Source organism: Phyllosticta citribraziliensis (assembly GCF_038025025.1).
Source record: "Phyllosticta citribraziliensis strain CPC 17464 chromosome Unknown J3D65scaffold_10, whole genome shotgun sequence".
NCBI classification, from domain to species: domain Eukaryota; kingdom Fungi; phylum Ascomycota; class Dothideomycetes; order Botryosphaeriales; family Phyllostictaceae; genus Phyllosticta; species Phyllosticta citribraziliensis.
Window position 1 is genome coordinate 1,707,981 of NW_027117347.1, and position 17,124 is coordinate 1,725,104.

At 55.1% G+C, this 17,124-nt stretch overlaps 7 protein-coding genes across 7 annotated transcripts; 1 reads left to right on the forward strand and 6 right to left on the reverse strand.

Moving 5' to 3' along the window:
- Nucleotides 1-1,022: 1,022 nt before the first annotated feature.
- J3D65DRAFT_605842 (uncharacterized protein) lies at nucleotides 1,023-2,224 on the reverse strand (the record flags this gene model as incomplete). The annotated part of the gene is made up of 3 exons (XM_066798378.1): nucleotides 1,023-1,502; nucleotides 1,562-1,966; nucleotides 2,012-2,224. 3 exons carry the CDS (start codon nucleotides 2,222-2,224, stop codon nucleotides 1,023-1,025), a joined length of 1,098 nt encoding a protein of 365 aa, XP_066652714.1.
- Nucleotides 2,225-2,978: 754 nt separating this feature from the next.
- On the reverse strand, nucleotides 2,979-4,133 carry J3D65DRAFT_670524 (uncharacterized protein; the record flags this gene model as incomplete). Its single annotated transcript, XM_066803295.1, has 1 exon — nucleotides 2,979-4,133. One exon carries the CDS (start codon nucleotides 4,131-4,133, stop codon nucleotides 2,979-2,981), a length of 1,155 nt encoding a protein of 384 aa, XP_066652715.1.
- A 2,564-nt stretch (nucleotides 4,134-6,697) lies between these two features.
- Nucleotides 6,698-8,318, reverse strand: J3D65DRAFT_78692 (uncharacterized protein). The gene is made up of 2 exons (XM_066804187.1): nucleotides 7,952-8,318; nucleotides 6,698-7,892 (listed from the first exon to the last, which is right to left on the reverse strand). Exons 1-2 carry the CDS (start codon nucleotides 8,255-8,257, stop codon nucleotides 6,846-6,848), a joined length of 1,353 nt encoding a protein of 450 aa, XP_066652716.1. The 5' UTR covers nucleotides 8,258-8,318; the 3' UTR covers nucleotides 6,698-6,845.
- Nucleotides 8,319-9,050: 732 nt separating this feature from the next.
- On the forward strand, nucleotides 9,051-9,908 carry J3D65DRAFT_78708 (uncharacterized protein). Its single transcript, XM_066804188.1, has one exon. The coding sequence runs from the start codon at nucleotides 9,164-9,166 to the stop codon at nucleotides 9,710-9,712; it is 549 nt and encodes a 182-aa protein (XP_066652717.1). The 5' UTR covers nucleotides 9,051-9,163; the 3' UTR covers nucleotides 9,713-9,908.
- Nucleotides 9,909-10,839: 931 nt separating this feature from the next.
- Nucleotides 10,840-12,379, reverse strand: J3D65DRAFT_647556 (MFS transporter, MCP family, solute carrier family 16, member 10; the record flags this gene model as incomplete). Its single annotated transcript, XM_066802341.1, has 3 exons — nucleotides 10,840-10,972; nucleotides 10,994-12,150; nucleotides 12,200-12,379. The coding sequence occupies 3 exons, from the start codon at nucleotides 12,377-12,379 to the stop codon at nucleotides 10,840-10,842; spliced, it is 1,470 nt and encodes a 489-aa protein (XP_066652718.1).
- A 1,435-nt stretch (nucleotides 12,380-13,814) lies between these two features.
- On the reverse strand, nucleotides 13,815-14,812 carry J3D65DRAFT_635132 (putative RNA polymerase II transcriptional coactivator; the record flags this gene model as incomplete). The annotated part of the gene is made up of 3 exons (XM_066801284.1): nucleotides 13,815-14,266; nucleotides 14,323-14,427; nucleotides 14,510-14,812. The coding sequence occupies 3 exons, from the start codon at nucleotides 14,807-14,809 to the stop codon at nucleotides 14,054-14,056; spliced, it is 618 nt and encodes a 205-aa protein (XP_066652719.1). The 3' UTR covers nucleotides 13,815-14,053.
- Nucleotides 14,813-14,924: 112 nt separating this feature from the next.
- Nucleotides 14,925-16,916, reverse strand: J3D65DRAFT_635134 (vacuole effluxer Atg22 like-domain-containing protein). Its single transcript, XM_066801285.1, has 2 exons — nucleotides 16,502-16,916; nucleotides 14,925-16,443 (listed from the first exon to the last, which is right to left on the reverse strand). The coding sequence occupies exons 1-2, from the start codon at nucleotides 16,804-16,806 to the stop codon at nucleotides 14,976-14,978; spliced, it is 1,773 nt and encodes a 590-aa protein (XP_066652720.1). The 5' UTR covers nucleotides 16,807-16,916; the 3' UTR covers nucleotides 14,925-14,975.
- Between the last annotated feature and the right edge of the window lie 208 nt (nucleotides 16,917-17,124).

A 17,124-nucleotide genomic window follows, 5' to 3' on the forward strand; every position in this document is an offset into this window, starting at 1 on the left:
GCAGTGGGATGCGGCTTGCTCCATTTGGAAGTTTGCGGGGGAGGGTGAAAAAACGTCCTTACTGGTGTTGAGTGCAGAAAGAAGACTACCATGTGCTTCAATATCCGTTTGCCGGCCGCTAGCGCATCCATCACTATGTTTTCCACGTGGTGTTTGGTTTCCGGGGTCAATCGAATCTCGGACGCACCACTCGTCGCAAACAGATGGGAAAAAGCAACGTCTGACTAGGCCCTACGCTCACCGGATATACGAAAAGGAATCTGCATCGAAATAGAGTGCCAAGTCTTGGCCATGTGTACTGTGTATCCACTTTAAAGGCACGGATATCCTGTTGTCCATGATAAGAATCGCATGGTGGAAAGTCGAGGTGGACATCTAGGGCCGAAGGTTCTGGAGGGTGCGAAAAATCGCTTTGGCATGCAACGCAGCCGAGAACAGGGGATGGCGCGGCCAATCAGCTTCGCGCCAGGTTTGTCCAGCACAAACGAGTTGTTCCCTGGAGACGCGTCTGGTGGTATGTTTATCAAGCGGTCGCGGACATGGGGTTGAGTGACCATTGAGTGTCAACGAAGCCATGTCGCTGTTGTATACTGGCAAGTTTGACTGGGCGAAGGAAAAGACGTTCTGTGGAATGAGACTATATCCAAAACGTGACAATATTCGATACCGTCTTTTGAAAGAAAGCGTCGCAGAAGCGCTGATTATGGTCCACGACAGGTGAGGCACGCACTTGGGCCAGGGACACGCTGCATTACAATGAATCTCGTCCCGTACTTTTTGTTCGAGTGGTGGTCTGAGAGTTTACTCCGAAACCCTCTTCCTGCAAAACGACTCGCCCAACTGCACTTGAAACTGATGTTTCTGGCAGGACATGCTGAAATTGCTTCCCTCGGCGTAAGCCTTGGGTCTCCCCCTATTCGTTGCAGTGTCTGAGATTTAGCGAGGCTCCTGCCATAGCGATGGAGGTGTCGAGTCTGAGGACAGTGAGGGCGTTGACAGCTGACGGGACGCTTCAATCCGGATCAGGCGTAAATGTTGCAGTACGCACTGATCATCTTCTCAAGCGTTGGCTTCATCCCAAACTCCTCGACCATCTGTGGAATTCTGGACCCTCTGTCAAGTTTCCCGTCGCCATCCCAGTCAAAGCGAACGCCTCCATTTCGCTCGAACCCAAGATGCTCGAGCTGACTTTCCTCCAATAACCGTTTGAGCATAGGAATCCAGGTAGCACCCTGTTCATCTGTACTGCAGCCGAAGATGGAAAGCTTGCGCAGAGACTGTAGGTTTTCTCCCTGCACCACGACATGGTGGAAACAATGCAGGAAACCAGCACCAGCGGATTCCATCTCACTAATGTTCAACAGCTCCAGTTCTTCCAGGCAGGCGTTAAAATACTCAGGTGGTTGACAAAGCACCACATCGGAGACACTGAGAAATTTTGGATCGCGTCCAGTCAGATGGTAGCCATCAATCCAGAATGGCACATTCTCCGGCCTACAGTTCTTGATATAGATCCCGTAGTCGTTTGTGGTATTCCCAAACCAGATGAGATCGAAGTAACGCCCCCAGTCATAGAAGACTCGGAATTCAACGGAGCTTTCGATTCTTTCCAGCGCATAGTAAAATGGCAAGGATCGGGAGTCAGGCCGTCCTTGGCCGTCCGTTTAGCTCCTCCGAAGTCAAGCGAGATCCGCTCCAGATTTTCGAATCTTTTCAATGCTTGTGCGAGCATCAGGCCCAAGACAAGACAGTCATCTTCTTCTCCTGGTAGCTTCTTCAAGGCCGGGTCGGGGAAAGTTTTCTCCACATATTTGCGATGCCTTTTGAGGTCCCTTTGCCAGGAATTGGCAGGGAACTTGGTGAAATGCAAGTACTCAACGCTCTTGGCAAATCGAGTTTTGCTCAAGTTGACGAGAAGCCTTGCTTGCTTCCATGTCAGAGGGCCTTCGATGGTCGTGGACTGAGACTGAAAAGTCTTTTCCAGGTGGTTTCAGAGCGTCTTTGAGCTGACGGTGAGTGATTTGAGATCTCGTCGCTGCAGCTTTCCACCGATCCTGCACACAACTTCTGCGGGCAGCTTCTCCAAATACGAAGGCGATGCCTCACGAGGGACAGGCTTTGTCGTTTTGCGAGACCGGGAGCTGTTCGATTTGCGAGGCTGAGGGGTCTTTTTGGCGCCGCCTTGAGGTTTCGTCAGGTTGTGAGATTTTGGTTTGGGTGGCATGTCGACAACCATCCGGACGGGCGAGATGGGAGGCCAAACTGTGGGAGGATCGAGTAAGTTTGATGGGAAATGGCTGTATATACCACAGACCACTCGATCCCTTGCACCGGTTACAATTCCGCTGATCCACTGGCAAATTGATATGCGGGTTCTGGCAGGCAAAGCCCACACAGCCGGAACGTGTCACACGATGCTCACGCGCGAGCGAGTTCTCCAAGTCAAGCGCCAAAACTACTCCCATAGAGTCGCCAATCTGGAGGATCGCGAAGTTTCCATGGTTTCCAGCCGTTTCGGAACCCATTCGTGGTGTTTACGGACACGTCTTCTGACCAAATCGACGCGTCAGAGGGGCTGAGGTTGATTTCCAGGGTCGTTTTCGCGTCTGCTCTCTTGCGTTGTAACACTGAAGCGCAAGCGATGCAGCCGTAAACGATTAGGAGACGTGAGGTGAAAACCCTCAGATCGTCGGCCGTGATCTGAAGGCTCCAGGCTGCTGCACTGGCTTTGCCATCTTGGGGCTCGGTGACGAAGCACTTGACTTCATTGACGCCATGAGTGGATAGAACCCGGGATCATGGACAGATGAAGGGATCAATTGCTCGATGGGATGGGAATGGGGCTGTCTGCACTGCCCATAGTTCTGGAAGCCCGCGACGTACGGCCGAGCCCCGCACCAGGCCTAGTTTGCCCCTATGATCCAGCAGCTCATGTAAAGACTGAGGATTGTGGACAGGAACGCCATCTCAAAAATCTCTCAACGAGCAACTTGACGGTAGGCATTTATCATCTTGTCGAGAGCCTGCTCCATCCCCAGTTCTTTGATGATTTCTGGCAGTCGAGTCCCGTTATCCAAATTTCCGTCGCTGTCCCAATCGAAGCGGACACCACGCACGTCTTCGAATCGTAGATTCTCAAGATGTTTGTGTTTTTTCAAGGCTTCAAAGAATGGTATCCATGACTCGTTTCTGCCTGACGGTTGGCATCGGACCAGGGACAGCTCGCGAAGATTATACTTCGGGTGGCTCACAAGACGCTGGAATGCGCACCTGCGAGCATCGCGGCCGAAAATACCGTCCTCATCGCCGTCCTCATCAGCGTGAAATTGGGCGAACTCGACAACGTCCTCAAGAAATAGCACATCTGGAGCTTTTGTTGGACTGTATATCCGATCAACAAAAGACTGTTTAACAAACATCTGTGAAAGTCGAAGGATTGAAGGGTATTGGCATCCACTCAGAAGCGTATTTGTGATGCCGCTCCACAAAGCCGCAAGCATGTCGTCCAGGTCAGTGAAGAGGTCGTTGCCACCGCGCAAAATCACTTCATCGATAGTGCGTTTGCAAATACCGAGCCGGGGAACTTCGCACCGGTAGTGGCGGTTGTCTGCCGAGAAGCTGATGTCGTGTTCTAGCCCCTGAAGCATCTGCGAAATAGTCTCGAAGCACCATGGAATGTCGTCTGGGTCGCCGCCCATGCCAAGAGACAAGTCCATGGGATTCCAGAGCATGATGGAAACAGACTCCAGGTTTTCAAACCCTTTCAGCGCTTTGTGGGCTGTGGGGATAAATTGCTTTTTGTAAAACTCGGTTTCGGCAAAATTTGAAATCGAAGGCCGCTTGAAGACAATACTCGTGAGGTGTTTGGCGATCCTGCGTTCACCCACCCACTTGAAGTTTAACAGTTGAGAAAACTCCAAATAGAAAGGTCGCACGGCACCCTTCAAAGCCCACTTCATCTCGCGGTCCATTTCATGGTGAAGCTTTTTGCTCGCCAGTCGTAGACTCAAAATGTCTCGAGGAGACACGAATCGAGCAATCGCAGACACCATTTCACCCGGCAATCTCTCCAGAGCTGAGTATGGTTGTTGAGAAAGTTCGGAAGCGATTAACATGGTCGCCTTGGCCGACATTGCTGTACGCGAGGTAGGAATCGGTACGCCGAGGTTTTGTGGCAAAACTCGTGGCACACACAACCCCCCAATCACCACACTCGGGGCTTGAATGCTCCTTGTCAGTCGCAATTATAGCGTATGAATGCTCCCAAGCCTAACACGGTGGGGTGGGATCGAGCGGGCGAAGCGTTGGCCGACGTAGGATTTTGTGGGAGCCCAGATGGCGACGGGGCTCGAGGAGATGGCGAGAGGCCGAGTCGGGCGGACGTTTCCGCACGGTGTCTGTTTCAACGATGGCTCCTGGTGGCGAGGATGGTGATGAAAGGGTTGGGGCCTAGCGCGGCGAGAGTGCAACGGCGAGGACTGGAGTTGAGAGATGGTACAGGTACCACATAGGTAGGTACCGCAGACGCGTGCAGGTAGGCGCGCCGGGCAGGCGACGACGCTAACCCCGATACGGTAGCAAGAACACAACACCAAGGGGAAACAGACATGGAGCGCCCACACCAAACGCCATTGCCGCTGTCAATGGGGAGCCCAGCAAAGATTTCAAATCGCCGCATCCTAATCCAATAGCGAAGGAAACAGTCCCTCGTCAATGCTGCACCTAGCTCGACCAGCCACGCCCGCGGAGCCATCCTTCAGCAATCAACACATCCTAAGCAAGCGAATCACAATTTCTTGTCTCTTACCAGCCTCCGGCCTTCGCGATTCGCCAAGTCAAAGAGTATAACTAGGATAAGCTCAGGCCAGTGACAAGAAACCGGCATGTGCGTTTTTCCGATCAGATATAAAAAGCCGGCCGCGTCCGGATGCGTGCGGTCGCGTTGAAACAAACCCTCCAGATCACCCAAGAGCCCCCTCTCGACCAGGGAGACGTGGTCACGTCTAGCTGACCCATTGTTCCTCTAAATCTTCCGATCCTTAGACTGCAAGGGGAGGCCAAGTTCAATGAAGTATGATGGAAAGACTTCTTGACCTGTCGGCACAGGAGGAGGAAGCTCAAATCGGAAACCTGCAATCGACCGCCACCATGCTCAGACGTCGCGACCTAAATCCTTTAACGTCAAAACTGCCGACGGAGCTGGTCAACGAGGTCGCCCTATATCTCGATGCCAAAAGTATCGCAGCTTTCAGGATCATGAGTAAGGCTGTTGCCGGTCGAATCGATAACGCGTTCAGCAAGCGCTTCGAGACCACGAAGTGCCGGTTGGCTCACGATTGTGAAGATACCCAAAGAGTGAAAGAGCTCGGCAAGAGCAAGTACGCCGACAAGGTCAAGCACATTGAATGGATTGAGACAGAACCAGGTCTTTTTTCATCGTTGGGGAGGGAAGAGGTAAATCCGCGACTGGAGATGACTGGCGCTTGGTTGGTTGACGACTTTAGGATATTCGGGATCCTTCCGTCGCCAAAATCGATGAGTACCAGCGCTTGTTTGAAAAAAGGTTGCAGTTCATTTTGTCCCCACAGCGGTTCGGAAACCTGACATCACTTACACTGTGTGGGGAATACGATCTGCGCGAGGAATGCCTAGCAGGGCCCGAACGATGTGAAGGAGAGCTGCTCCTTGAATTCCTATCGTACGTTTTTGCCGGCACAATTAGGAGCTTGGAACAGCTGCTCTCTCGCTCCTGTAAAAGCCCCTTAGAAGTTCATGTGACGTATCAAAATTTGATGCGATGCACCATCTTTTGGGCTGGGGATCGAGAAGAGTCTGGAGACATCATGATGACAAGTCTGTGCAGAGGCTCCGATCATGCCACAGAGACATATCATATCAGCACACTAACGTTTCAAGATGTTAACGGGCAATGGGTGCAACTTGACGAGGGTTTTGATTGTTCTTTCCACGAAAGAGCACTCATAGTTTGCACGCACTTCCTGGAAGTAAAGCTGCTGGGACATCCTCTGAGAAGTCTTCATCTATCTGCCTTTGACATTCGGACGAGCGAGCTGGCACATCTTTGCTGCTATTGCGATGACCATTTTCCTATCACCCACTTTGAAATCTTGACCCTCGAACACTGTTCAATCCTCTCCGAGAAAGGCCGAACAACCCGGTACGTTGGACATGATGAGGTCTTTAGATTTGGGGGCTTCATTTCCCGGTCAGAGAGGACACGCGAGCTGTCTCTAGTCGACATTAGAATTGAGCTAGAGCCAGGTGTCTCGTGGATCACAGTCTTCCAACACCTTCGTCGATCCAAAACGCTGCAGAAATTCCGCTTCGAGAAGGTGCAGAACGTCTTCTTTGACTGGGACGGCAATGGGGAGCTCGATGACGGTTCAAGGCTCCCGAGCATCATCGAGCAAAAGGGTCTCAAAGGGGCGCTCAGAAAAATGATTGGATGTTACCGCTACGTGCGGTCAGAGGATCAGGTGGAGGAGGCGGAAGAGAGCGAGTTGTAGTCGAGCTCTGGGACTACTTCAGACGAGGAGGAGGAAGAGAGCGAGGAGGAATGGGAAGAGGGTGCCGGGCTAGCCTCAGACGTCGACCATTCGGAGGGGAATACTAGGGCTGCTTCAGAGGTGGAATAGTGGTGGGCTTCAGGGAGGGTCAGATTGGTCGGAGTTTTTTGGTTTCCATAGCAAAGTGGCTGTATCCGGTTGAATGCGTCTTGTCTATACCCTGTACACATATTGGAATGCTCCTTACTTTCCCCGAGGCTCCTGTCCGCGGTGGCTCGAATGGTCCACGCCAATCGTCTGTTGACGCGTAGACCGTCTTCAATGGTCAAAACCATCCGACCACATCTGTTCCTCTGTGCAATGACACCCAACAGTCAGGTTGGAACAGTCCAGGTCCTCGCGGACTCTGTAGGCCTCGATCATCCTGCGAAGTGCTTCCCGCATGCCAAAGTTTTGGGTCATTTCTGGCAGCCGCGATCCGTCATCCAGATTCCCGTCGCCGTCCCAGTCGAAAAACACACCACTGACCTTCTCGAACCGGAATCTTTCCATCATTTGACTTTGTCCCCGAAGACGCTTCAGAAACCAGGTTCCATGTACCAAATTGAGGAAGGATGGGAGCCTGCAGCAAACAATTGAAAGGTTTCGGCGCGCTCCATACCTCCTTGTGCACAGGCCCAACACGCGGAGAAGGCCGTCTTGAAAGTTATGTGATCCGTCGTAGCCTAGATGCTCAAAGTTGTAGAGAATCAAAGTATTTGCGTCTACCTCACGAGTCGCCTGATAGAAATTGGTGGTGAAAGTGCCTCTGTCTAGCTGAATGCAGTGCAGTCGGAGTGTGCATGGGCCGTGGGAATGCATGAAAAAGGCGCTGCGCTCTCTGAGTGGACACCTAGGGAGTTGCTCATAGACCGGCACACCGATGACATCTTGGTCTTGCAAGAACTTTTCCCAATCACGAGCTTCATTCTGCAAAAAGCGCACTGGCAGCGTTGGATGCCACGTCGCCGCCATTTGAGTTGTCTTCAGAGGGTCTCCTTTCCAAGGAATCTCACAGAGCCAACTCTTGAAGTCAAGACGCAGTCTCAGCGGAGTATCAAGGCTTTCGGCGAACAACCTCACGGCATCCGTGTTTGTATCAGTCATTGGCGACATGAATTGTAGGCGCGAGACTTTGGGCATGGTATTTTCACATCCAAATATACCTGAACAGTCCAAAGTGAGGGTCTGAAGGTTTTTGAATGAGCCAATCAAGTTCGGAAGCTGCACCGCCAATATCTGAGCGACGTCGGCGCGGAACTCCTCGAGGTCGTCTCGTCTTTCGCTATTGCTGGAGTCCGCTGTTGACGGTGGAGGAGCTGGGTCCTAGGACACCTTCAGTTCATGACAATCAAGTCTTGACATTGCCGAGGAGTTGGTCCTACAAGTCTGCCGGATACGAATTGCAAACTATCTGGTCTGGGCAAGACGAGATGCTTCACATAGTCGGAGAAACAGCTCTCGTTCAATGTCTCCAGTCGCTCTAGCTCAGACGGTGCCAAACCGAAGCGTATCTCTGCGAATCGGGTCTTGAAATTGCAACGAGCCTGGCATGCAATTTTGGCGCTGGCTAGCCTGAGCGATAGAAGACTCTGTTTGTCCAGATGACAAACGATTCTCTCCACCATTTCCGTTGGGAGTTGGTGGATGGCCGCATCGAGCCCAGAACAGGAAGATGACCTGCTGGCCATATTCGCTGTCTCCGTGAGGACTAAGGATTGGTGAGATCTGGCCCCCAAAGAAATGATGAAATGTTTTTGAAGTTGCGGCGTGGGAGTGTCGCGTCAACGCTGCAAAGGACGTGATGGCTTACCTAAGCAACTACCCTGTAACAACTAGGTCCCGAACCTCAACCAAACACCCAGCATAACCACGACGCGATGAATTGTTTTCCTGTCCTCCAAATCATCTCAAGCTCAACAATTGCTCGACACTTCTCCTCTGTACACCATGGACCCGTCATTCTGCTTCGCATTGCGCGCGATGACAATGTTTCATGGCAATAAGAGAAGGCCTTCCATCCACTCCCTCCGCAGGCTTCATGTATACTGACAGGTGGGTATTTGACGTCTACTCGCCATGCAGACAGCTATGACCTGCCCTCCATACAGAACGCATCCTGGCCGAGCCAGAGAGCAACAATCGACCTAATTCTCCCGTCGCGACAACGCGGAGGGACACCGCCAGCAGCCAATGAACCAGGCCGCGGACTACATTACATCTGCCGCGTCTACCTCGCACCCATGCCTCGCCTCATCTCTCTGCGCAACCGCAATCATCACCAAACCCACCGGGACCACCATCCACCGCCGGCCTCGCCAGCCATCCATCACCCATCCCGTCCTCCCATCTCGCCGACGCGTCCTCCACATGGATAAACCCTGCTCATACCGCAACGCCTCACCCTACCGCTAGCGCGCTCGCGTCGCGCCGCGCCGTCGCTGGGACGGATGGCGGGGAGCGCCCCGGGCCCCGGATGAGCTGCTCAAGCGAACGTCCGAGAGTGCTGGGCGACTGCCGGCTTGTGGGTTGGCAGGTGGACGACATGGGCGGACAACGCAGCGGCGCGGCGCGACGCGACACAAGATGGCGATGGAATGGCGTGGTTTCAAGTGGCTGGGCGACGTCTGCGTGAAAAGTTGGTTGCGAGGACACTGCGGCTCTTATGGTACCCGCTGTGGGCCGTTGGCCAACGAGGTCAGCTCTCTGCGCGTACGGGAGTCATTTCGAACGACAACACCAGGGCTCGAGCCGTACAGCGCGCTCTAACTCCAATCTCTCTCCAAATTCCACTGGCCATCCATCCGATCGAACCCAGAAACCAATCACCTTCAACACAGGTAAGCCCCGTCCATGCACCCGCCAAGCCGCAAATCCAACACTACATACTGCACGCCTCGGGTAACATGCTACTTGGCATACATCGCGCAAAGCAGCATGCATGCACGCCAAGTGCAGTCTACACAATCAATCAGCGAGAGATCTGGCGGGGCCCGACGGTCCATTCGCTTTACGCGCTGCAATATTTGGGCTGCTGTTGCTCGGCATCTGTCGTGAACAGGCGTGGATGCGTCCTGTCGAGATGGGAACGGAGCTGTGTGGTGCGTCATGCATCGTGCGAGGTGCCCAATAGGTGGGCTGGTTGATAAGGTAGGTCGACTGCTGCACGTATACTTGACTTGCATTGCAGGCGCTCGCTCGCGTGGTCGGATGTGCAGCTGAACTGATAGCTGTCCTCCGGGTACTCGGACACCTGGGCCCAGCTTGGACGAGGCGAAAGGGGCGCGAAACAAAACAGCCGCATCTGACAACTCCATCAAATATTTGTGTCGGAGAGAGCAAACAGGTGGAGAGCCTGACTCCCAGGTTCTCGAGCGGGCTTAGCGGAAGCTTTGATCTGGCGTCCAGATCCCTCTTTGTCAAACACGGCTCAAACGCACATGCGAGAAGAAACAAGCAGAGCATTCAACCAGAAGCCAATCCGAATCCAATTTCATTCTCTCCAATTTGGGACGAGTCTCGCTCGCCCTGTGCCTACGCTACGCTACGCTATGCCGCAGCTTCAGTCTTCGCAACATCAACAACAACAACCGCAATTTCCCTTCCTCCACATCGACTGACTGACTGTCTCGATCCACAAAAGCCGTAAACATTGACCTGACCCGACCTGACCCTCCCGCAAATGCAAGCGCAAGTGTACAACCAACCAAACAACCAAGCATCCACGCACGCAAGCACGGCACCAATCCCACAGCCCTCGGGACATTTTGCAGCAAATCAATCTTCTTCTTCGCTCGCTTGCTCGCTCGCTCATTGCAACAGCCAAATCGACGGACGGGAGGCAGGTAGACCATCATTACAACAACAACGACGACGACGACGACGACGACGACGATAACGACGACAAAAACCCCGCGGAAAACAGAAATATGCCGCCCATCCGACCGCCCCACAGCAATGCAGCAGACTGACTGACTGAAGAATCCCGGCTCCCTCTATCAACGATTAATGACGACGGATTTGCTGGAAAAGAAAGGAGAACGAAGTGGCAGGAAAGCAGTGGTCTGGTATTTCTCTTTTCTTTGCAGACGACGACGAGGACGACAACGAGACGACGAGACGACGAGAAAAATGGCAATGATCATCAAGACGATCTGGTGACGGTGGCGAAGGAGAGAAAAGGAGACGGTTTGATGGGAGATTCCAAGCTGGCGGTTTAGGAACAGACGGGACTGGAGAGCATCTCGCGCAACGACGGCCGCGCAGACAAGCGTCATATGCGCTTGAGGGCGAACACGCGCTTCGGCGTCAGCCACCACTGGCTTGGGACGGCGGACTCGGGGCTTCGGGGCTGATTCTGATTCGAGCCGCCCTGAGGATGTTGTTGCGGCGGCGGGTGCTGCGAGCTCCGCGGTGGCGACGTCGACGACGTCAAACTGCTCGTCTGATCATCCGCATACGGGGCGCGCAACTCGCACTGCCAGACCTTCCACGCGCGCAGCGACGCCAGGAACACGGCGCCGGAGACGAACATGGCGCCGACGAAGATCTGCGAGGGGATGTAGTTTGCCTCGCCAGTGCCGCGGATCAGCGCCATGGCGATGCTGTCGGCGAAGGTGGTCGGCAGCACCAGGCTGAAGCAAAGCATGCCGAACGAGCTGGCGAAGTTCTGGATGCCCACCACGTCGGCCAGGATGGGCGGCACCGCGCTCCAGAAGGTGCCGCACACGGCGCCCGACGCGATGGCGAAGACGACCAGCAGCCCGTAGCTGTTGGCGAGCGTCCACAGGACGAGGCAGAGCAGGCTGCACAGGATCGTCATCCCCAGCGCCATGTTGATGCGGCCGTAGGCGTCGGAGTAGTAGCCGATGATGGGGCGGCCAACGCCGAGGCCTAGGTTGAGCAGCGCGCCGAGCAGGCTGCCCTGGCGCGCCGTCAGGCCGATGGACGTCGCGTAGCTGGGCAGCGAGTACAGCAGCGAGATGTAGCCCAGCTGGGTGAGGAAGCCCCAGGTGAAGATGAGCAGGACCTCGACGCGGCGGAACTCCTTGAGGCCGACAAAGGCGCGGTGCTCCGTGGACAGCGCCTTGCCGCGCTCCTTGAGCAGCACGGCGCTGATGAGGTTGAAGACGAGGCTGCAGTACGCCAGGAAGCGGTAGGTCCAGGCGACGCCGAACTCGTTGACGAGGTAGCCGGCCGCGAGCGTGTAGCCCAGGCCGCCGATGCCCGCGCCGCTGGCTGCGAAGCCGATGGCCAGGCTCTGCCGCGACGAGAACCACGCCGGCAGCATCGACGTGCCCGTGATGTACAGGAAGCCCGTGCCCCAGCCAAACAGGAACCCCTGCGTCAGGAACAGGTGCCAGACTTTGGTCGCGTACGACGCGGCGAGCATGGACAGGAAGACGACGACGGCGCCGAACACCATGGTGAAGCGCACGCCGAGGAAGTGGTTCGAGACGGAGATGACGGGCGACACGATGAGCGACTGCGAGATGGACAGCCCGCCTATCAGCGCGTACTGCCACCGCGTCGCGTCCGGGTACGAGTGATGCGAGACGAAGTAGTCGAGGAAGATGGCCCAGGACTGCTCACCGGTTAGCCCCCGTGGTTCTGTGAGAGACAACTCCACCTACGCTATTGACTCCTGCCGTATGGGCGTTGATGAGAAAGGCGCAGGCGGTGCACACCCAGCCATAACCGCCGTCGGGCGGGCCTTCGTCCAGCCGTGATGTGCTCGGGTCGGCGCGCTCGGGGTCCTGCGACTGCTGCGAGGACGCAGACGCAGGCGACGTGTGTGATCGATCGCTGCCCATGCCGCCGTTGGCATCGTACTGGTGGTGCTCGAGGAAAAGAGACTCGCGTGGGCTCTCACGAATAGAGAAGGACTCTCTACTCATCGCGCTCTCCAACGGATCAGGGCCGAAGAGAGAAGAGAGAGCGAGGGGGGAGAAGAGGAGGTGGTGGATTTTTGGGACGACGAGAACTGCAGATCAAAGCCAGCCAGCGTGCCAAAGAAAGGGGGGGGCGTTGGAGCCCGCGGCCCTTTTGCACCATTATGTAGGTCCAAGGGGCCCCAGTGGGGTTGCGATAGTCTAGTCGTCTGCCGATGCGAAGCGTCGTGGGCCGGACCTAAAATTGATTCAAATCGAGCATATCCCACGGGAGGCCAGTATGGGTTTTTTGTGCCTCTCCACATTCTCTCCACATGATAGCAATCGCTAGTGTGCGTCTTGGGCTCCCCTGTGACCCCCCACGCCGCACTGCACATGGTGGATAAGTGCGCAGGATCTGTCGTATCATGTTTGAGATCTCTCCGTTGCTGGATACCACGAAGAGGCGAGGCAGCGTCGGCGTGGGTCAGTTCCAGGACGGAACTTTGAGCGCCCCCCGAAGGCAAAGTGTCCGTCCGATATGGGGAGTCATTGCCGTCATTTGTGAGTCTCTTGTCCCATGGTCCAATCTCCTGATCATCGTGACGTGGTCCGGAGTGTTGTGCTCGAGACAAGAGGCTGTTTGATACGAGGCCTTGCGGACGAAAAAGCCGTCACTGCAGCGTCAGACTTATATCTCGAGCCATCGTGGGGAGCGGTGAAAGTGAGGGAGCCGCCGCAGGCGGACCTTCCCTGCAACGACTAGTCTGGCGACGCGGACGTATGCAACACCACGCCCACAGTCTACTGCCGCTAAGGGCTCCCCCAAAGTCGCCACTCACTGACTGCCCTGGTTGTTCATTGGGCGAACCGCTGGGAAAGCCCCTCACGCGTGGGACTCGTCGTTGTGGCGCCCTACGGCACTTCTCATGGCGGTCTCGCCAGTTCTGAGGGGTTCGTACTGTTTCTTCCAAGATGTGCTAAAGATGCAGCTAGTCAGTAGTAGGGACTGTGAAGCGTGGGAGCAGCGCGAGGGGTAGCTTTTTGCTTGCCGTCCTTGTCGCTCTAAATAGAGTGTAGACACGGTGGGGAATGATGGATCTGATTTTTGTCAAACATAGTCGACGCATTTCGCTATTTCGAGCTCATGAGACCAGATGAAGTGATTGAGTCCGACCATACTCCCCATCTGTTTCTGAATTGGTTGTCTTCAAAGACGCGCGTGAGAATTGAAACCGTTTTGGTGGCAGGTCGCCGTGATTGGAGGGCTCGCGGGATCTTCGATTGCAAGGAAGACCCATTTCCATATTCAAGGTGGGTATGAGACTCTCTACTGCGACTCATAGCACAATGCGTGGAGCCGTGAGAATAATGGAAAGCGACGTATTTCATTCAAATTATGGGTCATGTTGCCAAGGCAAACGCCATCGGTACCTCACAAAGCCTGCGATGGAACCAGCTCCTCAGATCCGTAGACCCAGGAGAACCGCAATAAGCCGTGAAGCCCTCAAGAAATCTGCCCTTGTCAGTTTTCCAAAGACTAGACGTATCCAGCCCTGCGGTCGAGGCTACACGCTAAAGCGTGTCGTCGACTCAGGGCACCATCGTCCTCGTTCCTCATTCTTCATTCTCGTCGCTCGTGGCTTCGAAATTCTTCTTTGGATCAATGCCATCGTCATCGTCGTCGACGTCTTCGTCTCCGTTCTTGGCCGCGGCGCTGCCGTCGTAGTTGGGCCTGTTGACGTTCTCGCCCTTGCCGACGAGCACCGATTCGACGGCGGGGAGCGCCTCCAGCAGCGCGCGGTATTGATCGACAGTCAACGAGATACCCTGAATATGTCCCGTCAGCTTCCCTCCGTGTGCATTGTGTTGTGGGTGTGGTGTACCTTCTTCCCTGGCAGCGTCTTGCCATCTTTTTCGTAGTACTCGCGAATGTTGACCATCGACTTGCCCTTGAACTCGGAGACGGTAACGCGACGGGAGTTGGAAATCTGGAGGCGTGGTCAGCCGTTGGCCGAGTACAAAGCTCGCCCAGCTTGGGCTCTGTCCCGTGGCTGGGGCGCTGGCACGCACCTCCCAGTACGGATCGCCATTGTCGTCCGTCATCAAGCCATCGGCGCCGGCGGACTTCTTGGCCTTGGTCGTCTTGGCCTTTTTCGACTTGGGCGCTTCGTCGTCGTCGACGACAAACTCGTCGCTGATGTAGCCGTCGGTCGCGCGCTTGCGGGATCCTCGCTTCGACGACATGGCAAACGGCAGTATTTGTATGAGGAAGGGTCGCGGTTGGAATTGAATCTGCGCGGTGCGATGGACCTGTGAAGCGGGCAATGGGCGCGCGCGGAGGAGGTGTGGACGTAGGCAGCTTTTGAACATGGGTTGGGTTGCAAAAGTGAGAAGACGCGGCTAAACGCGCAGCCGGAGGAAGTGACGTGATGCGTTTCTGCGACACGGTGGCCCGTGCTTAAGCTATTCCAATCGGGCAATCTAATTGAAGTGGCACATGTTGCATTTCTACTGTACGTGACTACAAAACACACTACTACTTCTTGGAAACCTTATCCTCGCCGTTATCGGTATCCTGCGTTGTCACGTCGACCCCTTCCACGATTTCCTCGACCGTCCTCCCGCTTTCTCTGGCTGCTCGCAGCAGTTTTCTCTCCTCGACAAACTTGCGGCAATTCTCACGCCCTTTGGCCACATCTACAAACCAAATGACGATGCTGGCCGAAGTCGTCAATGCGACCAGGAAAGGGAATCCCATCCAGTTGTTGTTGGTGTCGTTGATGATCGCCTGCACCACGTTGGGCCCGATAATGGACGACGCGCGGTTCGTGATGCCAAACAGTCCGAAGAACATGTTTTCGTAACCGCGTGGGGTGACCTCGGACATCATCGTCTGGGAGTAGGCGTAGTAGGGCGCTTGGAACAACCCGAAGAGAACGTTGAAGAGCCAAAAGTCGTACTTGTGGTGATAGCCCACGCGCGACGACCACAGTCCCAGCATTCCGTAAAACGCAATAAACACGGAAAAGAAATTAGTCACCATGAACATGCGCTTGGTGGTAATCTTGAAGTACTTTTGGATATACCAGAAGCCAAATGTAGAAAACGTGCTGCACGAGGCCTGCGCAATGCCAAGATAAGTAGTCTGCAAAAAGGAAAACGAGACCCGGTCCGCTTGGATAATCTGGACAAGCGTACTCGTCGTGTTCAGGCCGTCAGCTAGGAGGAAGAAGGCCACCAGGTAGATGAACGTCTGGGGTAAATGCTGAACTTCCTTTAAGGCAAGAGCGACCTGTTTCCAGCCAATAGTCGCGTAGTTGGATCCCTGGGGCAGCTTTGGACCTGGGCGGCGCTGCTGAAATATAAACCACCATATTCCCAAAACAATCCAGTATGTGTTGGTGAGGAAGAGGGCCCAGTTGTTCGCGTAATTGTTGCCTTGGAGCGGGAGCAGCACGCTCAGATTGATTGCCAAAGTGAGCAGGTACCCAATGTTGGAGTGGGCCGTCGAGATGCTTGAGAGATGGTTGCGCTCCAAACTCTCAATCTTGTCATATTCCTCCTGGCTGATCTTGCCCTCTTTGAGATCCTCCTCGCGCGCCTTTCGGACGTGTGGCTGATATCTCGCGAGACGGGGAAATACGGCGGCGTAGAAGACAAGAGTCGCGCCGTAGGAGATGTAGCTCACAATGTACAAGCCCATGGCGGAGTGCCACTGGGCCGCACCCTTGATGGACATGAAGCTATACTGAAAGGTCCAGCAGATGACGGTGAGTACCAGCAACAGCCATCGACCAAAGGAACCGTAATCGGCCGCGCTGCCGAGCCAGACAAAGATAATGGTCATGACGGTAAAGGCGAGGCCGTTTGCCAGGAGCACGACCGACGCGACGCTCCTCGTCCCGCTGCCGAATGGCACGACGCATCCGCCATCTCCACAGTTGCCAATCTCTCGTGGAGACTTGTCAGGGTCGAAGCCGGCGTCTGTCAAGGCTGACTGGAAGCTATCATAGCTTGTCAGCAAGTCGCCCGGCAGTCACGTCTGCGTCTCGCGTGGCTCACAGGGTTTGGCTGTAGCTCCCGGGACCCACTCCATTGTCTCCGTTGTAGTATAGGTAGTAGCTCCACAGCTCCTTTCTCGTCGTCGTGGGTTGCTCAAAGGCGTCCTCGTCGGTGCCGAAGAGGGCTTCGAACTGGGAAACGTGGTCGCGGATTTTGGCAGAACGGTCGTTCGTGGGATCGGCTGCGACCTCAACCACGTCGCGCACCTGAAGGTCTTTCTTGGACGTCATTGGGCGCGCGGAATGGAGGAGGGGCTCGAGAGAAGGGCGGCCAGCGCTGGACGATGGGACGGCATCGTAAGGCATGCAGGGCGACGGCGAGGCCCTGTCATGATATGATGGACCAAGGGCGCTGTAGTGGGGGGAGATGGCAGATGTGGATGGGAGCAACGCAGGGTTGCAGCCAGATTGCCAAAGTCATGGCCCATCTGGCGGGCAGTGACAAGCAGAGGGACGGCAGTGACTTCTGCCCCACTTCCCCTCCTGCCGCCACAAACCTTGCCGAATCGCGCAGTGACCACAGCAAAGTTGGACCTCAACCTTCAGCGTTGCATCTCCTTTTCGCTGTCACCTCGCTATCAAAACTCTACCAGCATTGACATCCTGATACCGAGAGATCTGTGT

Coding starts and splice junctions, on each gene's coding strand:
- J3D65DRAFT_635134 (XM_066801285.1), bottom strand. CDS start 16,806: ATGCCTTACGATGCCGTCCCATCGTCCAGCGCTGGCCGCCCTTCTCTC. Junction 16,444..16,501: donor GGGAGCTACAGCCAAACCCT/GTGAGCCACGCG, acceptor AAGCTATGATAG/CTTCCAGTCAGCCTTGACAG.
- J3D65DRAFT_78708 (XM_066804188.1), top strand. CDS start 9,164: ATGGCGTGGTTTCAAGTGGCTGGGCGACGTCTGCGTGAAAAGTTGGTT.
- J3D65DRAFT_78692 (XM_066804187.1), bottom strand. CDS start 8,257: ATGGCCAGCAGGTCATCTTCCTGTTCTGGGCTCGATGCGGCCATCCAC. Junction 7,893..7,951: donor AATTCGTATCCGGCAGACTT/GTAGGACCAACT, acceptor AAGGTGTCCTAG/GACCCAGCTCCTCCACCGTC.